Genomic DNA, 27,932 nt, shown 5'->3' on the forward strand with positions numbered 1-27,932 from the left:
GCGGCGCGGTGACGTAAAGGGTCCGCGGGCTTTGACGGCGCCGCTCGAGATGGAGCTGTTGGTGAGGAGTGGGCGCCGCCGGCTCCAGGCCCTAACTGTACCCCCAGGCTCCAGCGGCCTTCACCTCAAGCGGCGGTGCTGCGAGGACCAGGTTAGTGTCTCCCCCCCCCCTCCCCCGTCTCTCTATAGACACAGATACACATTGTTGTTGCTTAGGCCCAAGGCTTTAGGTCGTTTTCCTGAGCAGCAGCAGCAGCCGCCGCCGCCTCCATTTTACGTGACGCTTTCAAACGCTAATAATAATAATAATAATAATAATAATCCTCGCATTTGATACAGCGCTTTTCACATCTTCGAGGCGTCTCACGGCGCTTCGCCGAACGTGCCGTGAAGCGAACTGACTGTACATTTGTGGGCGAAACGCGGCAGCCCCATCGCGCACAGCGGCGTCCCACAAGCAGTCGTGGATTGAAACGGCCGATTTTATTTATTTTTTTTATATCAAGGGGTTGTTGTCAGGGCGTGTGGAGTCAGGAAACTTGCCCAAGGTGTTCGCCCCGCCGGGAGTCGAACCCAGGTCTCTCGCTTGCAAAGCGCGTGTGCTCCGACCGCTGAGCTCCAGGACGCCACAGAAAGAGACGCTGAGACGTCTCAAAGCGCTTCACAGGATATGCTGTAACGACACTGGTTTGGGGGAGCCCAGCGTGTGCGTTGAGGGATTAGCAGCTGGAGTTCAACCAGCTAAGACCCTTTTTAAAACTAAATAATTTGGTCACTCAATGCACAACGAGTGTAGGACATTGGTGTCGCTCCCGGACGCAGAGGTGTGATATAAATGCAGTTTCTTTTTGTTGTTGTTGTGCACAATTGACTGCCATGTTTTGCTCAAAAACGTTCAGTCAATTCACTTTACAATGTATCCCGTGAAGCGCCTTGAGACTTCTCAACGATGTGATAAGGCGTTAAATCAAATGTAGGGATTATTATCATAAAACTGCATACATAGCTTGCTATCAATAGCACTGTTTGGCAAACTTTCCTGCTGCTTGTCCAGCTAGGACCAGCCTATCCATTAGGGCTTTGGCTTGCAAGGTTAGCAGGAACTGAGTGAGATGACTCCCAGTGACTGGTCTGCCCTTCCAAGCCCTGCCGATGAGCCAGGCTGGTTGTGCTGTCATCAGCAGTGCCCTGGGATACTGCGGATGTGCCTGGCTCAGGAACCAGACGAGAGACCATCACAGAGAGCTGGCTTGATTCCAACATTTCATTGGCACGCATGTCCTCCGCCACTTTTTACACCACAGGCCGGCGAAACCCTCATACATGCTTTCATTACATTGAGGCTCGACTATGCAAACTTATTGCTTGTTGGCCTCCCCACCTCCTCTGGATCATCCAGAACTCTGCAGCCCGTGTCCTCTCCCGCACTAGGCTCCGTGACCCTATCACCCCCATCCTTGCCCAATTCCACTGGCTTCCCATCACACAGAGGATACAGTTCAAGATGCTGGTCCTCACCTTCAAAGCCCTCTATGGTCTTGCTCCCCCCCTACCTCTGCGACTTCCTAACCCCCTAGCATCCTGCTTGCTCCCTCCGCTCAGTGGGCTCCGGCCTCCTTCACGTCCCCTGCCTCACTCGCCCCACTATTGTGGAGTCCTGTAGCTCAGTGGTTAGAGCACTCGCTTTGCAAATGAGAGACCTGAGTTTAATTCCAGACAGAGGGCAAAACCTTGGGCAAGTTTCCTTACTCCACACAGAGCCTAATAATAATCCAATAAATTGGTCATTTTCAATCTACGACTGTTTGTGGGACATTGCTGTGCGCAATTGGCTGCCGCGTTCGCCCACAAATATACAGTCAATTCACTTTACATTGTTCTGTGAAGCGCTTTGGGACGTCCTCCCGACGTGAAAAGCGCTATATCAAATGCAAGGATTATTATTATTGGCGGGCGGGCCTTCTGCCACTCTGCCCCCACCCTCTGGAACTCCATCCCGCAGTCCCTCCACCTTGAACCCTCCCTCACCACCTTCAAGACCCATATCAATACCTTCCTCTTCGACCGTGCTTTCAATCTCCCTGTTTCCCCCCCCTCCCCTCCTGCACCCCGACCCCCAGGTGGGGTCCATAACCCTGTCGGTCCAGCACTTTGGAATGTTCTCCCGATGTGAAAGGTGCTTTACAAATGTAATTTTGTTGTCTCTTCAGAGCCAGTTCAACTCCCAGGAGACCCCGCTTCCCCGCCCCCCCACAAAAAAATTGCCACTGCAGTTGATGCTGCGCCTTATAATAATAATTATAATATTATTATTGTACCACTGAGATGTCATAAAGAGCTTCACAGGATTTTATTGTGAAGTGTATTGGTTGTGTATTTGTAGTTAATAATAAAAAATATTCCTTGCATTTGATCCAGCGCCTTATGTCATTGACACTCAAAGCTCTTCAAGGGATATACTGTGAAGTGGATTGACTGTATTTTGTAGGCGAAACTTGGCAGACAGTTGCGCACAGCAATGTCCTACAAACAGCCACAGTTGGTGCCCAATTTTATTTGGGAGATTATTGATAGTTGATAATGATAGTTGGCCATTGTACATGAAAGGATGTGGTTTGATATTTAATTATGAAGCAACACAGGCAGTATTCATTATACTTGGTAAACTATGCTACAAATTAAATTTTTGATTCCAGCTATAATTCTTCCTCCTCCAAGATTGTGTCTGCTTGGCTCAGTCGGTCATGCACTCACCGCTGGGTCAAAAGGCTCATGGTGACACTCCAGTATTAGGGACGCAATACATTGTCAGAGATGATGTCTTCTGTAAGGGTAGATGTTAAAGGTCCCATGGCAATATTGGAAAAAAGTAAAATTGATGTCCTGGTTTCTCCGATGTCCTGGTTAACAATTCTCCAGATAAATTAATTATTTACTTTGTGACTATTTATAGGACATTGCCGTGCACAAATTGGCTGCTGTGTTTGCTTACAAATAGACGCTACACTTCACAACAATTATCCCTGAGGTGTTTTGAGACTGTAAAATGATATAGATGTGTTGACTATATCTAATGTGTAGATTATTTTGTACAGTACTGTACAGTTCTACAGTCCCCTGTTTAAATGGTTTGTTTTTGTAGTGCCTGGTTCCATCTTGTTGGTTGCACTGTGCAGGCACCAAGCACAGCCAAGGCCTGGATTCAGATACTGCAGAAAAATCCAAATTAAAAAAAAATGTAGGGTTCTGTATGAGGATTAAGGTGCCACCCATTCAGTAGCAGAATCCTAGTGTGTGCTGTTATTTTGCTCCACTAAGCCACTCAGTCTTATCCCACTGCCCTACTTGGTCCCAGTATCCTTTAATATTTCTGCTTTTCAAGCATTTATCTTATTTTTTTGAAAAAATTATAGACTGCTTCAGCATGATGGTACCACTTCACTTGATCTCAGGAGTTTCCTCTAAAGTGCTGAGACAGCACTATGCTGCCTCAGGTGTTCATAACGCTTCAGTGTTCTCCGCCCCTCTTCACAGCTTGCCTAAACAGCAAGATCAGTTTGCACCTGTACGCTGCCATTCAGCTAGGAGAATGTCTCAAAGCGTTTTACAGAGATGGATTGGGAGCTCGATTTGGGGTTGAGAGAGGTAGCCCAAGCACAGACAAAGAGAGAGGTTTTCAGTTGGGTTTTGGAGTGGAGAGGGAGGAAACAAGCAGTGTGTTCCAGAGAGCAGGAACAGAGTGGCTGAAAGCTTGTCCCTTGATAGTGCTTTGGGTTTATAGGCTTTCTGGGTTGATTTGATCAATTTTACTTTCTTTGCATTTAATTTTTTTTTGGTACTTTTGTGATTTACACCCCCTTTTTCTTTTGCTGTCTTGGTCTCTTCATAACCACTTATTCCTTGCCCACCATAGCAGCACTTGATAAAATCAACAGACGTCATTTAATTTTATTTTAATTTTCCCAATGCAGGGTTTACCCATTGACGATACTTACCTGACATATAATGGGAAACTGGTCAGTGAAAATGGGGAGCTACATTGTGGAGGGATTTACAGTCTGGAAACTAGACTCTGCGGAGGGAAAGGAGGTAAGGTTCAAACATCTATTCACTCCTTGAATTGTGAGCCCAGCGTATGCAAGATTTTGAAAGGAAATTGAAAAGGCAATGTTTATCCACAAAATACACTTTGCAGTATATCCTGTGAAAACCTTGACACTTCCTCACAATGTAAAAGGTGCAATATCAAATTTAAGGATTACTGTTATTATTATCTCTCGTTCTGTTATTTAAGTCTAATCGGAAGAGTTTATTTTCCTTTTGTCTTGATCCCTTTTCATACAAATCGTAAAAGCCACAAAGTGGGAACCGTGAATCAAATCAAGGATAATTATTTTATTATTTATCCCAAGCTGTGTACTCATTAGTTTGTTTTACGTTATGCTTCTGAGCGAATAGAGAGCCGTGGTAGAGTGGATTATGAGGGGTGGAAGGTTGGGTGGCATATAAACTGGAGCATGGACCAGTTGAGCCAAGTGGCCTGTTTCTGTGCTGTAATATTCTATGTAATTCTACTGGATTGCAGAGAAAAGAAATGTTCCATTGTAATGTAAATTTTGTGTCACCCCAACACAGGGTTTGGGTCAATGCTTCGTGCTCTCGGAGCACAGATCGAAAAAACCACAAACCGGGAGGCTTGTCGTGATTTAAGTGGAAGACGACTCCGTGATGTCAACCATGAAAAAGCGTAAGACGGTTCAAACTTTTTAGTTTTGGTCAGCTAAGTGTGGAAACCCATCACTTTGCTCTAGTCTACAAGAGTTTTTTTTGGCATGAATAGTTTTTTTGGAGTAATAGCTGAAAGTGTAGATAAAGGCAGTTCTGTGAATGTTGTTTAGATTTGCAGAACATGTTTTAGTTGCCAGATGGAAAATTGGTCGAGAAGCCATTGGTGGTGAAGGGGGGGAAATGTGGTGGTTTGGATGGAGTACCTCAGAAAGGTGGATACAAAGGATGGGGGAAAAGATATTGTTCCGGTTGGCGGCAGGTAATCGGTGGTGGCTTCCCCCGGGGCTCCCCGTCTTTCCCAGGCTCCCTGTCCTCCAGCGGATTCAGTTCAAGATTGCCATCTGTTGAGTCCTGTAGTGTAGCGGTTAGTGCGATTGCCTCACAAGCGATTGGACCCGGATTCAGTTCCCTGGGTGGTTTGAAACCTTAATCAAATTTGCTTACTCCACATGCCTCTGTTTACCTAGCAGCAAGTAGGAACCCGGTTGTTAGTCAATTGGCGGATTGCTTTCCGGAAGTATTAATCCCTTCAAAAATAAATAAATGAATAAATAAAATTTGGTTACTCAATCCACGACTCTTTGTGGGACACTGCTGTGTGCAATTGGCTGCAGTGTTTTGCCCACCAAATGCAAGGGTTATTCTTATTATTAATACTGCATCTGAGGAAGTATAACTCAAGATGCAAATTGCTTGGTGATGTGCGGTAACTAAACTGAAGCAGGTGAACAGTGATTTGTTTTTCTCTTATTTACGTATTGTGTGCAGTATGGCTGAATGGATAAAGAAGCAGGCAGAACGGGAAGCAGAAAAGGAACAAAAGCGCCTGGAGAGGCTGCAACGCAAACTTGCTGAGCCGAAGCACTATTTCACTGACCCGCAGTACGAGCAACAGCTGGACGAGATATCTGAGCGCCTGGAGGACTCTGTGATTAAAGGTACAGCTACAAAACCAGAGATTAGTCCTATAGCGTAGTGGTTATAGCACTCGTCTTGCAAGCGAGAGAACCTGGATTCAATTCCCAGGCGGACAAAATCTTAGGCAGGTTTTCTTACTTAATACACCCGGTTGTTAGTCGATTGGTGGTACACTTTCCGGAGGCAGTGTCCTGGCCAACAATCCTCAGATAAAATTGGTCAATTGGTTGTTTGTGTGACTGTGCACAAACTGACTGCCATGCAAATTGACTTCTGTGCTGTGCACAATTTAGCTGTTGTGTTTGTCTCCAAAAACTACACAGTCACTGCATTTCACAGTAAATCCTGTGTAGGACTTTGAGACATTTTAACGACATGATAAATGCAAGGATTATTATTATTATAATTAAAGTAAAATGAAAGGGGTGTTTCAATAATTCTGAATCCAAAGCCAAGGGATGGATTGGAACAGTGGAGGCCACCCTGTTTGGTTGGCCAACAAAATAAACATTTCTTGCTTGAATATTTCTTGATAGATGGCAAATCTATGCTATTTTATTATTTCTTTGATTATTTTGGCCACCACTGGATTAAAAATTTAAGACGTTCTCAGTTGTGTTAGTTATAGTGTGCACACAAGCTTTCCCCTTTCCTCTTAATTCATTGGCTTTTTTAAAAAAAAGGTTTACAAGCATCGTCATCCGATGTTGTATCAGCTGAGGGTGGAGCTCTTCGAAAGCGACCACATTCTGCTTCAAAGAGAGAGGCGAAGGGAGGCAAGAGGAAATGCCTTTGGTAAGTAAGAGTCCCGTTCCCAACTTTGTGCTGTCACTTCCTGATACTCCCTCCCGCTCCCTTCCTTCATTTCTATTTATTCCACTGATCCTAAGGTTGCTGATTCCTATTGGCTTGCCCCTCAGTACTTGGTCCCAGCAGCTACATTTTTGTTTCCGAGCCCAGACAGTGAAAGCAGTCAACCAACAGCAGACGATGCAGGAAGACCCAACAAAGGGGTGGGAGCAACTACACAGAGAGAGTCAGGGCTCCCTCTGATGGCCTGTCTCAGAGCAGCAGCAAGTCACACAGATCTGGGTTTGATCGTTGATCTGTGCTGAATTGCTTTTAGCCCCAAGGCTGCAGGGGGTATGCAACCTGTCCTATGTGCTGTAAGGAAGTGAGAAAATGCTTCACAGGATACACTATCAGATGGAGTGACTGTGTTTTTGTGAGCAAATGTAGCAGCCAAGTTACACACAATATTGTCCCACAAACAGCCATGAAATGAATGACCTCTTTTATTTATTTTGGGGGATCGTTGGCAGGGCACCAGGAGAAAGTAGTGCCATGGGATCTTTAATGTATATCAGTATGTGTCTCTTTTTCTGTCTCTCCTGTTGTACTTGCCTGGATCCCACTTGCCTCTTCACCTCAAAGTCTCATATGGGGAAATCCCGTAGGTCATCTCATAAGCTGACGAGCAAACATAAAGTAAAAAGATCTTGCCAGCATCGCAACTCCATTTCACACAAGCTGGATGGGTGATCTTGTGATGCCCTCCATGTTCTAATGCCATGCTCATGCTTTTCAGGCTTACAGGTGAAGACTGACTGTTTGGGTGGAGTGCACAGTACTCAAGTACAAACCAGCCACTTAGGAAAGTACTTTGGAGAACATTGGCAAAAATACAGACACTATTGAATAATTCTTAACAGAGATTTTTAAAAATATGTTTATGTGTCAACCTGGTTCATTTAGTAGCACATGGTCATTCACTTCAGGGCTGTTTGTGGGACATTGTTGTGCACAAATTGGCTGCCACGTTCGCCCACAAAATATACAGTCACTATACTTTACAGGGTATCCTGTGAAGTGCTTTGAGACGTCCTTCTGACATGAAAGGTGCTATACCAAATATAAATATCATTGCTAATATTTGGACTGAAAATAAATTGGTATAAAATCTGATCTATAAATCACAATTTCTCACATGTTTGAGCTATGATCAGCTTTTTGAATCTTTTTATCCAACTGGCTTCTGTATGTCTAGCTTTACAGTATTTAATTGCAGTTTTATCAGGTGCCTTCTCACGTCAAAGCTTCCCGTTTCCTGATCCTTGTTCAAGTGCTTTTCAGATACATTTTACCTGACACTTTTACAGTGGCCTCCTTTGTTTCCCGCTGCCCGGAAAGATAGTAGTACCATCCAAAATTAAATGCAGTAAAACTCAAGTCTTATCAGTAGGGACCTTAGCATTTAATATGACTTACTTAAAGTCAGAGTTGCAGGCAGACTGTATAAATTGTAAAAAAATCTGATTTAATCAATAATCTATCCTATGCAATCGTAATTTAATGCAGCTGGTAAGTGCACAAGCAGTAGCTCATCAATGCAGTCGGTAAGTGCTAATGTGGTGACGGATTAAGACTATGTTTCCTGCAATTCAATGCAATTAGCCGGTAGGTGCGCATGTGTCAAGTCAGAACGTCACTTCCCGCGATTCAAAGCAGCCGGTAAGTATGGGGGTAATGGAGTGTAGGGGAATGGCGTTACAAGTAATATGTGTAGTGCAAATAAATCTAACTAGTTTTGATAGGAAACTGAATGGGACTTGGATGAATGTAGGATTTAGGCGATTATACGATTTATAATGATAAGACTCATGCAAGTTTTATTTAATGACAGTTCCATTCTTTATAAAAGTGCTCTGATGGTTTGCTCCCATTCAAGGACAGTAGTTGGCGCTGTTTGTCATTATTAATTTGTAGGTTTCAGTGGCTTATTTTATAGAATTCACAGCAGCTGATTTACTTGTTGACTAATAGTGTCTGCAGTTTTCCTTTCCCACATTGCCTTGAACAAGCCGACTGCACTAGCGAGGTTATTTAAGTGGGCCCCTTTTGTACACTGTAAAGAATAAATATCCAAAATGTGTCATTTTTTTGAAGGATGGGATTGGAAGACTTGGACGATTCTGGGAATTCTGATGAGGAGCAAACAGGAGACAGCAGCTCCACAGATGAATCGTCGTCCAGCTCCGGGAGCTGTGTGGAGCCAGGCGGGCTGGACAACGGGACCAGGGATGACACAAAAGAGTGTGCTGGCCCTAGCGGGAGCTCGTGGCTGCCAGCGGGGGAAGAGGAGAAAGAGGACCCAGCAGCACAACCAGAACCAAGTGGCAAAGGACAAGCAGAAGCCTCGTGTTCACAGACCGGAAACCAACTTGAAACTAGAGAGCACATTAAAGAAAGTCCAGAAAGAAGCGAGAGTAACGAGAAGGAAGATGCACAAGAAAATGCCAACTCGCCAAAGAGCTCAGTAAGTCCTTTTTTTAAATCTTTCTTTCAAGTTGTTCCCAAAATTTTATTTCAAGATGCAAACATCTGTGTTTATTGTAGCTAAGCCACAAAATCTAGAGGAAGTTGCTTTATCAAATCATGGTCGAAGCGGAGGGGCTTGAGGTGGGTAATGAAGGTGGTGAGATAGGGGGCGAGGCGGAGGGACTGCAGGATGGAGTTCCAGAGAGTGGGGCAGAGTGGCGGAAGGCCCGCCCGCCAATAGTGGGGCGAGCGAGGCGGGGCACGTGAAGCAGCCGGAGCCCGCTGAGCAGAGGGAGCGAACAGGGCGGTGGGGGGTTAGGAGGTCGGAGACATAGGGGGGAGCAAGACTGTAGAGGGCTTTGAAGGTGAGGACCAGGATCTTGAACTGTATCCTCTGTGTGATGGGAAGCCGGTGGAGTTGGGCAAGGATGGGGCTGATAGGGTCGCGGAGCCTAGTGCGGGAGAGGATGTGGGCTGCAGAGTTTTGCATGATCTTTCAAGGACAAATAAAAATGGCAGACGAAAGAGAGAAGACCGATTGAATGAAACTGATTTCAAGCATAGCTGCAACAGGTACAGCTAGTGTGATTTTGCGTATGTGTGTGTGTGTATATATATAAAATGTATATGTGTGTGTTTATGTATAATATATATATAGTTCTGTAGCTCAGTGGTTAGAACACTCGCCTCGCAAGTGAGAGACCTGGGTTCAATTCCCAGCAGGGTGAAACGTTGGGCAAGTTTCTTTACTCCACACGCCTGTTTACTTAGCAGTAAGTAGGAACCCGGTTGTTAGTCGATTGGCGGATCGCTTTTCCCTGGGTAATATTCTTTCAAAAAATAATAATAAGTTGGTCACTCAATCCATGACTATTTATGCGCAATTGGCTGCTGCGTTTCGCCCACAAAATATGCAATCAATTACAGTATATTCAGGGAAGTGCTTTGAGATGTCTCGAAAACGTAATAAGATGCTATATCAAATGCAAGGATTATATATATACACATAATAATAATAATAATCCTTGCATTTGATTCGTATGGATACCCACACACACTCTTCTAGATGTCTCAAAGCACTTCACAGAATATATTGTAAAATGAATTGATCGTATATTTTTAGGCGAAACGCAGCAGCCAATTGCGCACAGCAGTGTCCCACAGACAGTCGGGGATTGAAAATAACCAATTTATTATTGTTTTGGAGGGATTATTATTATGATATAATATATAAAGCCAACTGGTCTCCCAACTGAGATTTTCCATGGTCATCTTCCTACAGTAAGTTTAACATGGCAATTCCAAGGGGAGAAATGACAATTGATTTTTCATCTTTCATTCTTTAAATACAGGGAACACTTGCTGAAAATAATAAATAATAATAATCCTTGCATATGATATAGCGCTTTTCACGTCGGGAGGACGTCCCAAAGCGCTTCACAGAACACACTGTAAAGTGAATTGACTATATTTGTGAGCGAACGCGGCAGCCAATTGCGCACAGCAATGTCCCACAAACAGTCGTAGATTGAAAATGACCAATTTATTGTTTTTTGGTTTTGGAGGGATTATTATTAGGCTCTGTGTGGAGTAAGGAAACTTGCCCAAGATTTCGTCCTCTGCCTGGAATTGAACTCAGGTCTCTCACTTGCAAAGCTGTGAAAAGTTTGAAAAGCTGTGAGAGGTGCTGTTTATATCCATGTGTACTGAATAGATAACTCTTAATGAACGATGGGGTCTTCATTGTAATACTCTTTTTAAAAACTTCCATTCTTTATTTAAAGGATTGAAAAAAAGAGCCAGCACAGACATGATATGACAAATGACCTTCTGTGCTGGAAATTTGTATGGTTCTATGGTTTTTCTTTCGTTTCTCCCTTGCCCCCTGAATGATCGCAGTGCCCAAGCCTAGTTGCAAAGCTCTGGCTGCGCCATCTTGAATCCCACATTAGCAAGGATCATTGTCAAGTCCCCAAACCTGCTTTTCTGATCTTTCTCTCAGGCCTGACATCATCTGAATTATTTCAATATCCCACAAATAAACCTGGAGAGATTACTTTCCTCCCTTAATAAATGCAATGGGCATCCAATGATATTCAGGCTCAACTCAATAGGAAGCATGTTCATTAAATAAAGCAGAATTTTTATGATTACAATATTCCTAACATTTGAAATGGTGCTTTTCACTTCGGGAAGATGTCTCAAAGCCTACATACGATTTAAAGTGTAATCATAATAATAATAATCCTTGCGTTTGATATAGTGCCTTATCCTGTTCGAAGGAAGTCTCAAAGCGCTTCACAGGAATTACTGTGAAATGGAGTGACTCTGTATTTGTTGGCAAATGCGGCGGCACAATTGGACACAGCAATGCCTCACAAAACAGGTGTGAAGTGAATGACCAATTTTATTGGGTGATTGTCGATCAGAACGACGAGAATCTCCCTTCTCTTTTCGACTAGTACCATTGGATCTTTAAAGTTCATCTGCCCAGGCATAGGCGGGTCCTCAGATTAACTCATCCGAAGGACGACACCGCCAACAATGCAGAAACCCTCCCGTACTGCATTAGACTGCCAATGTGAGTTCTAAGTCCTGATGTGGGTATTGAACCCACAACCGTGAATGTTACCCACTGAGCCAGGCTGACTTGTGATATTACAAATTTGATCCCAATGTTGTAAGTGAGCTGTGTGCAGTGTGGCAGTTTCAATCTAAATCACATCCCACAGATCACATACAGTGTTAGTTTAGTGCAACTCTTGATGCTGGAGCAGAAGGTTGTGAATTCAAACTCTGCACCAAGCTTGAGCTCATAAGCTAGGCTGACACACCATTGCAGCACTGAGTGCGATTTATTGGATATTCTGTACTGCAGATGACCATTAAATCAAGGCCTTATCTCCCAGTACATGGGATGTTAAAGATTTCATGGCACTTTATCAAAGGGCACAGAGTATCAGGTATACAGATCAAACATTTCGTACAATATGTGCGTTCTGAGATGTTATCCTGCGTGCGCTTTGAGACATCTCGACAACGTGATAAGGTGCTATATCAAATGCAAGGATTATTATTATGTGATGGGATCTATGTTATTGCAAGTTGTTACTGATCAGAGGGAAGAACTATGCAGATGGAATTCAGAGAATTCTACATCGTCCAAAGGGATGGTGAAAGAGTTTTGTGATGATTCGCTTTCCTGAGATGTATATCAGACTTGCTGTGTGCAAACCAACTACTGTTTACTGAGCCCCAATAGATGTTGTACCCAAGTCTGGTTTCTATAGATGTGGAATGTGAGGTTTGTCCCGGACACTACAGTACTACTTAACACAGGGATGGCATGCTTGAGATGTCAGACGATTTTAGCAGGGTCATGTTAAATTAACACTCCAGACATCACTTAAAAAGTGACCATAAATGCCATCCAAATGCACGGGATGTGTTAATGAACGAACCAACAAACTAATGAACGACCAACAAATTGATAGGTTTTTCTATTATTTTCCCTTTCTCTTCTGGAGCCCACAGGATATAGTCACCCTCCAGTACTAGATTGAAACATGGATGTCTGGCAGATGTCAGATCTTTGAGAGTGGAGGCTCATGAGGAGTGCAATGGAGAAATCTAACTCTTAAAATTAGTAGAGCAAGTTCTATAATGGTAACAGGAATTTCAGAGAAAATATATGCCAAAGCATTAGAAACTATACCTGGAGAATTAATAGTGTAGTCATAAACTGGTGGAATCTTCAGTGATGTTGTCTGATGGTTTTTGTGAGTGGGAGAATCACTGTCTGGTGTGGAATGGAGTTTTAAAAAAAAGGCAAACACATTTCTGGTAACTATAAGTTACTAAATTTATTTATCAGCTACTGTTTGAAATAAAAAGTAATAGAACCTGTAAAAATATACATTTAATTATTTTACATTAAGTGCTCGTAAATGTTGCTCTTCCAAAAGGTTCGAATGCGTAGCTGTAATATTGCACTTGGGAGTTGCTGTCACATGACTGAAGCGTTGTCCATAACGCAGCCACATTTTTCAACGATCATGCTCGGAAACTCGGCCACTTCCACCTCGGTGTAATCTCCCTTCTTCACCAGGTACATGATGGGGAGTGAGACGCTCTCCAGCACAGCACAGCTCCTCTCCCCGTAGTGGAAGGGCCAGGTGGGCTGTTTGCAGCTCCCTGCGCAGCGGAAGGCCTGGTAGCCAGGCGGCTCGATGATCCAGTACTGAGTCCACGTCAGCTCCCTGAAGTTAATGAAGTGCTCCTGACGGCAGCACATCCCGCTTTTCTTCACTCTGCAGTCACCGGCTCCACTTTAAATAAAGAGCATTAGCAGGATAAGTAAAGGACGATGGGCACCTGTACAAGCTTGTACTGTAAGATATAATTATAATATTCCCTGCATGTGATATAGTGCCTTATCAAGTCATTGAGATGTCTCAAAGTGCTTCACAGAATATACTGTAAATTGAATGGACTGTGTATTTGTGCACAAAACACGGCAGCCAATTGCGCACAGCAGTGTCCCACAAACAGTCGTGGATTGAGTGACCACATTTTTTTTGTTTGTTCTTTTGGAGGGAAAGCAATCTGCTAGTTATCACTTAAGGGAGCAGCTTGAGTATTATTGACCCTCACTGAGAAAAACTAGCATTTGCATTTTTTTTGCATTTGTCGTTGTTGAATAGATTCTGGAGGAATGTAGGGTGTGGAACATAATAATCTTTCAATCGGAAAAATCTGATTTCATGCTTATTCACCACTCTGGCCAAAAATTTTAAAAGTTTATAAAAAAAACTGAATTTATTTTCCTTTTTGGAGGAGGAGGGGGAAGGCTATTTTCTGATACTTGATTTTCTGATACATTTCAATAAAATGCACTGTATTCAGTGCATAATATTAGTGGAGAAATGACTTTGTGTGTGAGAGGGGTCAGTGAATGATCTCACTTGACTGTGAGCGTGTGCCCTGGAATCGCAGTGAAAACTTACCCATATTCTTCAAGGTTGAGGGTGTACAGAACCAATTCGGGTTTGCCGATGATTTTGTCAGCTGGGCCCTGGGTGCCAAAATGCACGTGTTTGGCCACTTCAGCTGCATAGCTGCCCACTCTCTCCGCTTCCACCCAGATCTCCAGGTACATGGGCGTGTTCGCGTTCTTCATCCAGTAATGCACGGCCTGGGTGACGTCCAAACTTTTCCACCCAGAATAGAGGATTGGAACCAATCTGTGAATCAAAACAAATGGTTCATTGATAATCCAGCATATGGGTGAGCCCTACAGGCAAGCCCCAAGTTTGATTTCCACAAATTTGTGATGGTAAAATAAGTCGATCTGTTAAGAGAGTGAGAATCGTTGTTCAGCACAGTGACTGGATGACTGCTGCCACGCACCTGAAAGTATGCCACCTTCAGAGGAACTGGGGTAAATAGATATGCCCTCATGTGATTTTATAATAATAATAATAATAATAATCCTTGCATTTGATATAGCGCTTTTCACGTCGGGAGGACGTCCCAAAGCGCTTCACAGAATATACTGTAAAGTGAATTGACTGTATATTTGTGGGCGAACGCGGCAGCCAATTGCGCACAGCAATGTCCCACAAACAGTCGTAGATTGAAAATGACCAATTTTATTATTGGTTTTTTGAGGGATTATTATTAGGTGTGTGGAGTAAGGAAACTTGCCCAAGGTTTCGCCCTCTGCCTGGAATTGAACTCAGGTCTCTCACTTGCAAAGCGAGTGCTCTAACCACTGAGCTACAGGACTCCACATATATAATGTATACACATTTTTTAAAAAAAAGTTGCACTTGCAATAAAAAGTCGAGGCAGCAGGAGAAGGGCTAAAGTCACATATGTCTGAAAGCAAAAAAAAATGCGGTTTGCTTGCAAATTCAAAAGGAAATTTGAGAGACACATTAGAGAATGAAATTAGTTCATTTCACTGCTGTTTGAGGGACGTTGCTATGTGCAAACTGGCTGCTGCGTTTGCCTACAAAACACATAGTCACTATACAGTATGTCATGTGAAACACTGAGACATATTCCTGAAGTGAACGGTGCTATACCAAATGTAGGGATTTTTTATTGTTAAAAAAACATTTTGATCATGTTTGTATATAATATCAAAACTACCTGATCCTGACCACAATTGTGAAACAAGACTGGAGTTCGTTTAGCAAAGATACCTATCTAACCATTTTGTAATATGCACAACAAATCCTGCTTTTTGGACGTGCACACTGATGGTTGTGGCTGGTTTTGTGTTTCTGAAGGGATCTGCATTTCTGTGGGGCAAATCGTTTTAGTTGAGGCCTGTTGTTCGTTTATCGCTTTGTAATCTTTTGTTCATGTTTTTTAAAGTTCTAAAATTCAACTCTGTCTGCAGTCAGTAATGTCAAAGTTACTTAGAGCTGTAGATTGTAATGAGATTGTGTAATAAACCTTGCATTTGATTTAGCGCCTTATCACGATGTTGAGACGTCTCAAAGCGCTTCGCAGAATATATTGTAAAGTGTATTGAAATGGAGTAAAGTGGGGGTGGAGGAAGAGGAGGGAAATGGTCAGTGAAGGCATATAAACAATTTGTGCTGTTTTGAACAGCCCTTAATGTAAACCAGCAATAGAAACCCAAATCCTATTGTAATGGTCCCAGACAGACAGGAATGAGATTTTACCAGATCCCTGAAGAATGTCTTGTTAATTCACACCCAGCTTTGTGATGCAAAGCCAATTAATTTATCTTCTCCCTTCTTTAGAGCAGGACTTATAAGCTTACATTAAATGAGGAAATGCACCATTAACGCAGGCTATAAACAGATGATTTCCTTTTTTAATTGAAGAGACATTTTTCCCGGGCGCCTTTTGCTTTGCGTTTACCTGCGATGCAGTCACCATTCTCTCCTTTTTTCACCAATCCTCTAGTTACATGAACTTCTCTCCGTGCGGACGGAGTAGGCGGTTCAGCTTAACCCCCAGATAAATATAAACTAAAAGATTCCCTCTGTTACCTGGAGTCGATGAGCGAGGTCCTGTTGGTGCCATCAGGGAGGCTTTTGACCCAATACACACTGACTCTGGCGTTGTGGACAGGTCGGTGATGTTTCCTCAGGGGCAGGTCTCCCTTGTGGACGCCTTTCTTGAAGAGCTTGAGCTCCGCCATGGTCACCTCGCTGTTCTTGGGGATCAGACCCTTCATATCAAAAACCAGCCTCTGTCTGGTGGGGTCAGAGTAGAGCACTTCCCCCGTCGTGTCTGTGAAAGGGGAAGAATGCAAACCGTCAATTACACCTCATTCCACAGCTTTAAATTTACAGCTTTCCTTAAAATAACTGCTGAATAGCAGAGGTTCTGAGTTATTGGCATTTAAGATTATTATAGAATGAAAATAAAACATTTTCAATGCAACAGTCACTTTGTTAAAAATCACTGTTGGGGTCAGAAATGAAATGAAACGTATCCTTCTGAATAAAGTGTTTTTGTCCCATTTAGCATAATTTTAGGAGATGAAAGAGGAGAGAAATACTTTATACTCAGGTTGTAAATTTGTGCTGTGATGCTATACCTATTATCTCATAGTAAACTGAAGTCCTGGTCAGGTGGATGTAAAGATCCCACCGCTGTATCAGAAAAACGTAAAGAGATCCTGGTGTCCTGGCCAGCAACTCCCCCGGATAAAATTGGTTGCTCACTTTGTGGGTATTTGCAAGATGCAAAAATTAGCTGCTGTATTTGGCTACAGAATACACAGTCTTACAGTAATTCTGTGAAGTGCTTTCAGGGCTTCCTCCAGATGTGAAATTTGCTATATCAAATGCAAGGATAGTTGTTATAAGTAATGCAGTGAATTGAAATAGTTATTTACCTGCATTGCCGGAAACCCCCCGTAAAATGCCAGCCAGGCTGGGCAGCGCTCTGCGTTTCCTCTCCTTGTCTTTGTGAAGGTGCAGCATGGAGATATATCTGTTCCTCACATGAGCCGGAATGACCATCTTCTCCAGGTCTCTCTTCTCAATCTTTGGAATCTCTTTTAATCCCAGTGTCCGAAGCATGGCATATTTAATATCATCATGGGACGTGGCATCTGCAGGAATAGCCCAAACGGCACATATGACAAAGCCCAATAACATGGTAGTCCAACCATGGATGCTATTAGCCATTGTTTTGAGGGAATTTTGTAACAAGGTCTTTCTATGTCTGGAAGAAGTGCTGGTTACAGACAAACTCCAGCAGGTAAAAGCTGCCCTGGGTCTACACTCCAGACACAACACATTATATAGAGAGCAGACATCAAAGGCTGTCCACTCCCATCAGGTCTCAGCCGTTGGCTTGATTGATGACTTCCACCTTCTGTGGAAATTGCAAACTAACTTGGGAAACGAGCTAAATGAAAGAGGCATTAAATATTTACCAAAGGCCAGTCTGTGTGAAGTTGATGGTAAACACTGAGCCCTCTTTGTGTACATACCACATATTGTTCCTCCCCTGTTCTAGTCTAGTCTCCCTTGTGATTCAGGTGCATTTAAAGCTTCCCCCAAATCCCCCCTCACAGAAACCTATTTTTTCAGGGAGTTATCCTGTCTTTTATTCCCTTCCTTACCCAAATATGCCCCCACATTCAAATTAATTTGCTGCTCATTTCATTGTTTATGGGACTTGCTGGTGCAGATTAGCTACATAACAAAATCCATTTAAATTCTAATCCACTGTATTTTGGGAGAGTGTTGGACCCTTTCAGGTTTAAGGCTCTTGCTTTATAAGTAAGTTTAGAAATTTTCGGCACAGCCATTTGATTTGTCGTGTATGTGTTGTGGTCACTGCTTGCCGTTTTCCTAAATCACCATTTTGATTAATCCTACTTGATAGCGCTTTCCTTCTGTAAATTAAAACTTTTACTGCTCAAGTGATTTATTTGGCAATCCACTACATCTGTAGCTCAGCGTAGAGCATGCGCCTCGCAAGCGACAGACCTGGGTTCTATTCCCAGCAGGGCAAAATGTTGGGCAAGTTTCCTTACTCCACATCGCTCTGTTTACCTAGCAGTAAGTAGAAACCTGGTTGTTAGGTGATTGGCAGATCACTTTTCCAGGCATGATAATCCCTTTAAAAAAACCAATAATAATTTGGTTACTTAATCCACGACTGTTTGTGGGACACTGCTGTGCACAATTGGCTGCTGCGTTTCGCCCACAAATACACAGTCAATTCACTTTACAGTATATTCTGCGAATCGCTTTGAGATGTCTAGAACACGTGAAAAGCGCTATATCAGATGTAAGGATTATTATCATCTTACAAAGTTACACTGGGTAAAATTTGACGAGTCCGTCCAATCTCCCAGGGTTTCCCAGGTTTTTATTTTTTATTATTTATTTATTCAGTAGTGAAACTGTGGTCAGAGTCTTGTTGCGTTAATATCACGATGATGATGATGATAATAATGTAATAATCCTTGCATTTGATATAGCCCCTAATCACGTCTTCGAGATGTCTCAAAGAGCTTCACAGAATAGCTGTACATTTTGTGGGTGAAACGCGGCAGCAGTGTTCGAACAATCACGGATTGAGTGACCAAATTATTATTTTTAAAAAATTGAAGGGATTTTTATCCGGAAAAGTGATCTTCCAAATCGACTAACAACCAGGTTCCTACTTACTGCTAGGTAAAATCGAACACAGGTCCTCTCGCTTGCGAGGTGAGTGCTCCAACCAATACACTACTGGACTCCAGGACAGGATGATACGATGTTTGTACAAACACACATTTCCAATAACATAGAATTTCAGGAACAGAGTTGATTTGTGCATCTCCGGGTCTCTGTTACTGCTGGTAATGACCAAATAAAAGCCAAAACAAAACCGAAAAGGATTGTGTGTATCAGTATGTCAGTGCATGCACCAGATTTGCATGGTCATAGTCAGTGCCCCCTGCTCGAAGTGTGTAAATGTAGTGAGGGCAGATTCTGCTTGCTCTTTCCCCAAACCCCCCCCGACCCCTATTCCAAGGACAGCAGGCTGATATAGCTCACTGTCTGATTCAGGCGTGGCAATATTGCCACTTGACTAACAGTGCAACTTCAGGAGCGAGATGGGAGTGGGAAAAATAGGCAGAGAAATGAAATAAAAAAACATAGATTAGTTTTTGCAGGTGCTTCTTCAGGTCACTGGCTAGTTTCTCGCAGTTGTCAGGTTTTTAAACTTGTTTTTAAGTTTCTGTGTATTTGACATTGATCAGAATTCAGCACGTAGCCCATTGTCCCGCAGTCTGTCTCATTATATCCATTAATGGCCCGTACTGAATTAATGACTGACTGAATGTAGGGTTGGATTTTGTCTACTGGCCTGACCTCGGGTGTGCACAGGGTCTAGTGTATTCCCTCTCCATGTCTGGCACGTTTAATCACCTTTCTTTTCTGTGATGTTACTTTTTAAAATCCTGAAGTTGAACAGAAAAGGTTACTGTAATTCACATGAGGAAACTCTCACATGGTGGATTTAGTAAAAATAATCCTTACATTTGACATAGTGACTTTTGTGTCAGGAAGACATTTCAAAGAACTATGGGATTTTATTATTGTAAAATTAAGTACCTGTTTTTTGGTACAGCCTCTGTATTGTACGTGTATCATGCATTCTTTATGAAGTGGAGTGTTGTGGCCTTATTTTATCTTATTTACTTGTGGAGTCCTGTAGCTTAGTGGTGAGAGCACTCGTCTCGCAAGCGAGAGGACCTGTGTCCGATTCCCAGTCAGAGTGAAATGTTGGGCAAGGTTCCTTACTCCACATGTCTCTGTTTACCTAGCAATAAATAGGAACCCGGATGTTAGTCGATTGGCAGATTGCTTTTCCGGGGGTAATAAAACAATAATAATAATTGGTCACTCAATCCGCAACTGTTGTGGGACACTGCTGTGTGCAATTGGCTGCTGTGTTTTGCCCACAAGATATACAGTTAATTCACTTTACAGTGCATTCTGTGAAGCGCTTTGAGGTGACTCGAAGATGTGATATGGCGCTACATCAAATGCAAGGATTATTATTATTATTTATGATAAACCCTGGGATCAATTATTCTCGCTTCACTCCTATTGCAAACCAAAGCCCTAATGGGTATTGTGATCGTAGCCCAAGCAGTGGGCATTTTGCAGGGCAGTGTTTACAATAGCAAGCTAAATGGCCTGTACACCTCCTGCATTAAAGACTGTAGGATTGGATTTTAGATGGTGAAACTCCAGCACGCACACCTAATGGGCAATTGGGATGTCTGGAGGCAACTGGGTATCTGGAACAGGCAGTTTTCCTGACTTACATTCTTCGGAGACCCAACTCCAAGTTGGCGCAGCTCTTCACTCCAGAGTGAGTGCTGAATGAAAAGCAGGTGCTCTGGAGAGGATTACAAATGTCCCTTTGATTGTCAGGTTTAAATATTGGGTCAGTAATAATGTAATACCAATCCTTGCATTTGGTATAGCATTTTAGTAGATCGTCAAGATGTCACTTTACAGGATTTTACTGTGGAGTGGAGTGACTGTATAGTGATAGACCGCCCCTTCAGTAAAAGCACCTGGCGTACTGCATTGTGAGACGGTGCAAGCTGTGAATCTGGTCAGATTGCTTTCCCATCGAATTGGCTGAAACATTAAAAAGCACGTAATTTGTTACATCAATACTGACGGGTCAGATGTTGTCAGAACCAACATTGCGTTGGCTATTCATATAAACAAGATCCTAATCTGCTCACACAAACTTTCTCTAAACAGCACTATACAAAGTCTGTTCCTTTTAATTGCCTGGCAAACTGAGCCAGCCAAAACCCAAATATCAGTTCAGGCGTGCTTACACATACATAGAGGTGGCGGTTATTGGAGCTGCGTGACTTTTGTCTTTGCACCACAAAGGTTTGTTTGTAAATTCTGCAATCCAAATAGATAATCGCCAGCCTGTGAAAGCTCACAATCCACATTCCTGCTACCAGGAGCTGTGCTGCCTTAAATCCGAGCTTTCGGAATACACATTTGAAAGGTATGCTGATGTTTGTGCAATGCACTGATGTTTGTGGAGAACTGCAAGACAGACAGCATCAAGTCCAACACCAACTTGACTTGAGTTTACCATGTAGAGCGTATAGAAAAGCTTGTGACCAGACGAGGCAGTGATGTGAGGGATGCTCACACAGCCTATTTCCTTTTGCACTGAAACGCCTTCTGGCAGCTGAGATGCCACGGCTTACAAAAGTCACCTATTGCCACTTTTTTGCTGCTGCTTTTTTTTCTCGAGTTGAACCAGCTTCTAGAAGCAATTAATAATAATAATAATCCTTGCATTTGATATAGCACCTTATTACGTCTTCAAGACTTCTTAAAGCACTTCACAGAATATACAGTAAATTGTAGTGACTGTATTTTGTGGGTGAAATCTGGCAGCCAATTGCGTGCAGCAATGTCCCACAAACAGTTATGGATTGAGTGACCAAATTTTTTTTCGGGTGGTGGAGGGATTATTCCACCTGGAAAGTATCCGTCAATTGACTAACAATCAAGTTCCTACTTTCTGCCAGGTGAACAGAGGCATGTGGAGTAAGGAAACTTGCGAAAGGTTTCACCCCGTACAGGAATCGAATGCCTCGCTTGCCAGGCGAGTGCTCTAACCACTACACTACAAAACTCTACTATTTTGTGGGCAAAACACTCGTTTTCTACCTAGTCTTTGTTAGAGAAAGGGTGGGACTGTACACGAGCTTCAGCATGTGTGATATCAAGTCAAGATGGACCCAAATTACAGCTTACGTGTTGTCACATCATGGTACATGTCACAAGTGTTGTGCACAGTGACTCGTTCTTGTTTTTTTCAGCTATGTTCCCCCTTTTCCCCCTATTCTCTCAGTACACTAGAACACATTTGAATAAGTCATTCAATTTCTCTTTCCCCCCCTCAGCATTGTAGAATTACATTTTGCCCACAAAATATACAATAAATTCACTTTACAGTACATTCTGAAGTGCTTAGCGACGTCTCAATGAAGTGATAAGGCACTATATCAAACATTCAAGTTACAAATGGAATCCACAGTCAAGCCTGGATTACTGTGGGTGTGTCTACCCTTCAAGAGAAGCCATTTAGATTACTGTAACAGATTGACTCCTGACCTAACTTGTGGGGTAAAATGGCTGCTTTTCTGCTGGAAATGCTCAGAGGAACTCCGACCAATGTCCCAGTGCCTTGGCCTCGCCATTTTCATCAATTTCAGTTTGTAAAGAAAATTAATCTTTCCTTCTAGAAATTAATACTTTGCTGCTCAGGTGTTTATACAGTTTGCCGTTGAATGATGTATTCATCCATCCACTACAGCTAAAAAGAGTTGCAAAGTTGTACTGGGTACAGTTTGACAAGTAAGTCTGATCTCACAGTGACTCTGCATGCAGTCAGTTGTGAAAAGTCAGAGCGAGTGTCTGACACATGCAGCAACCCATCCTCACACTTGAGTATCCAAAGCAGATGAACAGTTCCATGTATGTATGCCACCTACACATGGAAATTCCTGTTTAAGAATGGAATGCACACTGTTTCCCTGGAGGGATGCATCCTAATTACAGAGAGTATTATGCCCACGCTGGCATGAGCCAAGGCTTGAGGACCCCAGGCTGTGTGTTGGGGTAACTGCAAGTGTTTAACCAATTAAAACCACATAGCTTGCCTTTGAAAGCATTGTCTGGCATTGAAAGCACTGGCATTGGATTGTAGGGTTAACAGGAGCGGAGTGGGAGGATTCCCTGCCCCCAGTGACTGATCTGGCCTTCCAGGTCCTGCTGATGACCAAGACTGGTCTGTCATCAGCAGTGCCCTGAAGTACTATGGACCCACCTGGCAGGTTTGAAGCCTCACTAGTTGGATGGCAGGTGCCAGGAACATTGCAAGCTTCCTGGTGAACAGCACAGCTCAGCATGAAATGGGTGAGAGTATTGGCCTCATCTTCCTGTCCACAACTCGGACACACATCCCTGTACGTTGAGCGATGGTATCACCAGCTGCAGGTGCAAAGCTTGAGCAGCAGATGCTTACCTCTCTGCAAACCAATCAAGGTAGATTTCAGGCACAAACCCAGACTCCAGGTAATGCCTTCCAGCAGCGGTCGCCCCAAGCCTCCGAGTTTCCTCATCAGCTGTTGGTGACAGACATCTGTCTCAGCATGTGGGAGGACCTTTACAGGACAGCTTGTGATGTGCCAGTCACTGTGAGGTTCTTACTTGAGGGGCTTTGGCAAATAGACATGCCCACTGTGAAGTTGACTGCCTCCAGGGTGTTCAGCAACAGGTCAGTGTAAGCCAGAGCCCTCCCTCCCTGCAGCCGCTTTACTTGTTTACCAGAAACCCACCTCACTGCTTGGTGCCAGACTTCCAAAATGGGCTGCAGGAAAACCATCCACTGCATTCCCAGAAGGCCAGATAACATTGCTGATAACACTCACTGTCTGCTTCAGACATGGGAACATAGCCAATTGGCTAATGCACTGCACAGCCTTGAGGAGAGGGGAAGAATGGGGAAATAGGTAGAGAAATGGCACACATGCAGTGAATTCTGAAATTACCACAGTTGAGCTATTGCAGGAGCTTTTCTTCAGATCGCTGGCTAGTTTCTCACAGTTGCCATGGTTAACCAGCTTTTATAAATCATAAAGCCTTGTTTGTCAAGTTTTTTAAAACTTTTTTTAAGCTTCTGTGTATTTGCCATTGATCAGATGTGCACCAATTACTCCTGCATTAATGACTGACTGACTGTAGGGTTCAATTTTGTCATGCGCCTGGGGACATCGTCCTCACGTGCAAGGCGCTATACAAATGTAATTTGTTGTTGTTGTCTACCGGCCCGGCCTGCCCTCAGGTGTGCACAGGGGCTAGTGTATTCGCCTCCACGTCTGGCACACTTAATCACCTTTTTTTTATAAATCCTGAAGTTGAATAGAAAAGATTACTTGATCACATTAGGAAACTATCACATGAAGGATATTTAGTAAAAAAAATCTTTAGATTTGTTGATAGTGCGCACACACACACACACATATACATATACACATACACACACATACACGTGGCTTTTACCAACCTACACCGAAACTGCCTGGGATTAAGTGAGCAGAGTGTCCAGGGGGTGGGGGGAATCACAATTCATCCAGACAAATGGAACCATATCTCTCTGGAATTCTGTTGAGTTTGGAGAAGGACACCATACAGTCCTGTCTGCTCCCTCCGCTCAGCCGACTCAGACCTGTTCCATGACCGCCACCCTGCCTGCGCCACCATCAGCGACCAGACCTTCAGCCTTTCTGTACCCACCCTTTGCATCTCCACTAGAAATCCTTGACTATCTAGCCCCTTGGGATGACCTCCCAATGTGAAAGGCGCTATAGAAATGTAATTACTTGTTGTTGCATGGTGATGAAGGGAATGGTTTATGCTTGCTCAGATTGTGTTTCTCAGATGCGAAACCCATAGCCATCTTGCAGGAAGTTGGATATGTCTTTGGTGCCTTGTTATTTATAAGAAATTGTAATCCTTGCATTTAATACAGCAGTCAGTGTCTCAAACAGGGAATTGCTATCCCGTCAAGTGACAGACAAACCAAAAAGACCATGAGTTTAGATGATACACTAGTACTGCAAACAGGCAAATTCAGGTATCAGTTGATCCATGCTGTCATCACTCAAGGGCTTGGTAGTTAGTTACAAGCTTGTCACTATGAGGACATTATGAGGACAGGTTGCATAAACTTCTCTTGGGTTTAGTAGGCTGAGGAGTGATCTGATTGAAGTGCTCAAAATGATAAAGGAATTTACTAGGGTAGCTACCAAGAGAGGTTAGTGGAAATCTGGAATTCTCTCCCAAAAGCTGTGGATGCTGGATCCATTCGAATTTTCAAGACTGAACTGGATAGATTTTTGTTAGGTCAAGGTATAAAGGGATATGGGGCAAAGGTGGGTAATTGGAGTTGAGGTACAGATCAGCCATGATCTAATAGAACGTTGGAACAGGCTCAAGGGGCTGAATGGGGAAAGAAGATAATTGGGATAAATAATAACCCTTGCATTTGGTATAGCACCTTATCATGTCATTGAGACATAGAAAAAGGAGTAGGCCATTTATCCCCTCAAGCCTGTTCTGCCATTTTATAAGATCATGGGTGATCTGTACCTCAAGTCCAATTACCCACCCTTTCCCCGTATCTCTAATACCCTAACCTAACAAATATCTATCCACCTCAATCTTGAAAATGTGAATGGATCCAGCTTCCACAGCATGGAGTCCTGTAGCTCAGTGGTTAGAGCACTCACCTTGCAAGCGAGACACCTGAGTTCAATTCCAGGCAGGGTGAAACCTTGGGCAAGTTTCCTTACTCCACACAGAGCCTAATAATAATCCCTCCAAAACAAAACAATAATAAATTGGTCATTTTCAATCCACGACTGATTGTGGGACACTGCTGTGTGCAATTGGCTGCCGCATTTCGCCCACAAATATACAGTCAATTCACTTTACCGCATATTCTGTGAAGCACTTTGAGATGTCAAGAAGACGTGAAAAGCGCTATATCAAATGCAAGGATTATTATTATTTTGTGGGAGAGAGTTCCAGAGACAAAGTGCTTCACAGAATATATTGGAAATTGTAGTGACTGTATTTTGTGGACGAAAGACAGCAGCCAATTGTGCACAGCAATGTCCCACAAACATGGATTGAGTGACCAAATTTATTTATTCATTTTTTTGGGGGGGAAAGGAATATTATCCCCGGCAAGCATTCCGCCACTACCCTACAGGAAGCCACATTCTCATGGAGTAGCTATCACCAGCAGAAGGCTTGGTGAGGCGTAATTTCTGTGACTATTTCACTGCAACCTCTGTTTTCACACCAGCTGGCTGTGTGTGAGCTCCAGTGCTGATTACTTTGCCACCTCGTCTTTCACTGGCTGAGTGGGGAATGCGGTTGCTCCATTTCCCCACTAGATAGAGCTGTGCCTTTGAGCAATGATGCAGTTGCATTCTGCATCAGTTTTCCTATTCTTGGAATCCCCCAAATACCCTGGCAGTGTTCCTGCTTCAGGAGCAGAAGGTTGTAGGTTCAAGCCCCACTTTACAACAATTTGCCTACTAAATGCACAGCCCCTGCACTTTACAGCATATCCTGCGAAGGGCTTTGAAACGTCCTCCTATGAAAGGCGCTGTATCAAATGTAATGGTTATTATATTGTTGATTCCCTGTAAAAGGTTTGAGACATTGATTTTATAGGCAAGTTCAAGCATTATTATCAATAATAATAAATGTGCCAAGTTTTCATATCCATTTTCAATGGAAAGCATTCCTGAAAAGCATTTCTATATCGAGGATGGCCAACTTGCAGGGTGCATTACACATGCATAGAATAGTCACAAGGGCCGAAACTTAGCCCTCCCTGTTCTATATAATGACTATATAGTGCATTACTAATGTGTGTAATGTGTCAGTTATCAAATAGTGCTCACTTCTGAAAATAATTGGTCACTCACTTCATGGGTGTTTGTGGGACATGGCTGTGTGCAAATTGGCTGCCTTGTTCACCCGCCAAATGCACACGGTTACTACACTCTCCCCAGTACAGGATCGGAATCCAGTCAATGGTCTGCAGCAGTCCTGAGCCAGGCAGTCCAGCAGTCCTGAGGCACTGTTGATGATGACCAACCAGTCTGGTGTGTTAGCAGGACCTGGAGGAGCAGAACAGAGACAGAACTGAATTGTTCCCACTTGGCACTTGTTAACCCTGCAAATGAAAATCCTAACAGTAGGTCTTGACAACTGGACAAACAGCTGAAAGCATGTCAGAGGAAATGGGTAATAGGTAATGTAATAGCAAATGTGTAGTTTTAGGTGGTGAAATTCCAGCAGTACCCCAACGTATAACTGCAACACACACTCTGGCGCCGTCAAACTCTTGCCAAACTGTGCTTAAACTGTGGGAGTAGGCGAGGCTGCCTGGGGGGTAGTGCACATTCCTTACCCGACAAACTGCAGTTGTACATGTGTGGATTCTCGGGTTTCAAGACCTTTAGCATGGTGCTGGGTTTCCTTGTGTATTAGCTGACTTAAAAAAAAGGGTCTGGAGACTAAGTATAAGTACACAACCTTCACTTACCAATCCACATTCCCCACTCAGCGAGTGAAAGACCAGGTGGCAATAGCCAAGTTATCCTCATTCAAAACAGTAGTATCATCCTTTCTCCCCACCCAAACACCACAGGCTTTAACCATTAACGAATGTGTATTTATTCCTCCCTTTAGGAGCCAGAACCATTGGACTGGAGAACGCTGGACTCTGCCGGGGAAGTTGAAAGCCTAGGTCTGGAGAGGTTGAAGACTGAGCTGATGGGGCTGGGGTTAAAGTGTGGAGGCACCTTACAGGAACGTGCAGAAAGGCTCTTCTCTGTACGAGGAATGTCCAAGGACGAAATCGACCCAACGCTTTTTGCCAAAGCAGCCAGAGGCAAGAAGCCAAGATGAGAGAGGCAGAGAGAGATGAGACTTGGACATATAACAGTGTTTAAAGATCCTCAAATCTTTCCCCCTTTGATTTAATTCATGGTTTAAAGGAGGAAAAATCATCTTTCTGATTTGTTATTCTCAAAATCTTCTCTGAAGGGCAACCTCGCTGCCGTTTAGAAGTCTCGGGTGTCAGAAACGTCTCTTTTTTAAAAGTAAAAACTGTCCTCTGCCAGGCGGTGGTAGGCTCTGCTATTATTAGTGACGGGGTTTCGGTGAGCTCTGTAACACAGATCAGGAAGCTAAGTAAGTCAGAGCCTCTCTCCAAAGTGTCCCCTGTCCCTCGACTTTTTATGAATAAAAACTTTTAAACTTTTTCAAATG

At 43.3% G+C, this 27,932-nt stretch overlaps 2 protein-coding genes across 2 annotated transcripts; one reads left to right on the forward strand and one right to left on the reverse strand.

Moving 5' to 3' along the window:
- On the forward strand, positions 1 to 27,926 carry sde2 (SDE2 telomere maintenance homolog (S. pombe)). The gene is made up of 7 exons (XM_007898287.2): positions 1 to 151; positions 3,972 to 4,089; positions 4,636 to 4,747; positions 5,557 to 5,726; positions 6,390 to 6,501; positions 8,653 to 9,022; positions 27,351 to 27,926. Exons 1-7 carry the CDS (start codon positions 50 to 52, stop codon positions 27,567 to 27,569), a joined length of 1,203 nt encoding a protein of 400 aa, XP_007896478.1. The 5' UTR covers positions 1 to 49; the 3' UTR covers positions 27,570 to 27,926.
- Positions 12,959 to 17,758, reverse strand: lft1 (lefty1). The gene is made up of 4 exons (XM_007898286.2): positions 16,910 to 17,758; positions 16,056 to 16,299; positions 14,031 to 14,267; positions 12,959 to 13,352 (listed from the first exon to the last, which is right to left on the reverse strand). Exons 1-4 carry the CDS (start codon positions 17,202 to 17,204, stop codon positions 13,031 to 13,033), a joined length of 1,098 nt encoding a protein of 365 aa, XP_007896477.1. The 5' UTR covers positions 17,205 to 17,758; the 3' UTR covers positions 12,959 to 13,030.
- Positions 27,927 to 27,932: the final 6 nt, after the last annotated feature.

Source organism: Callorhinchus milii, unplaced genomic scaffold, assembly GCF_018977255.1.
Source record: "Callorhinchus milii isolate IMCB2004 unplaced genomic scaffold, IMCB_Cmil_1.0 Scaffold3, whole genome shotgun sequence".
Lineage (NCBI taxonomy): Eukaryota > Metazoa > Chordata > Chondrichthyes > Chimaeriformes > Callorhinchidae > Callorhinchus > Callorhinchus milii.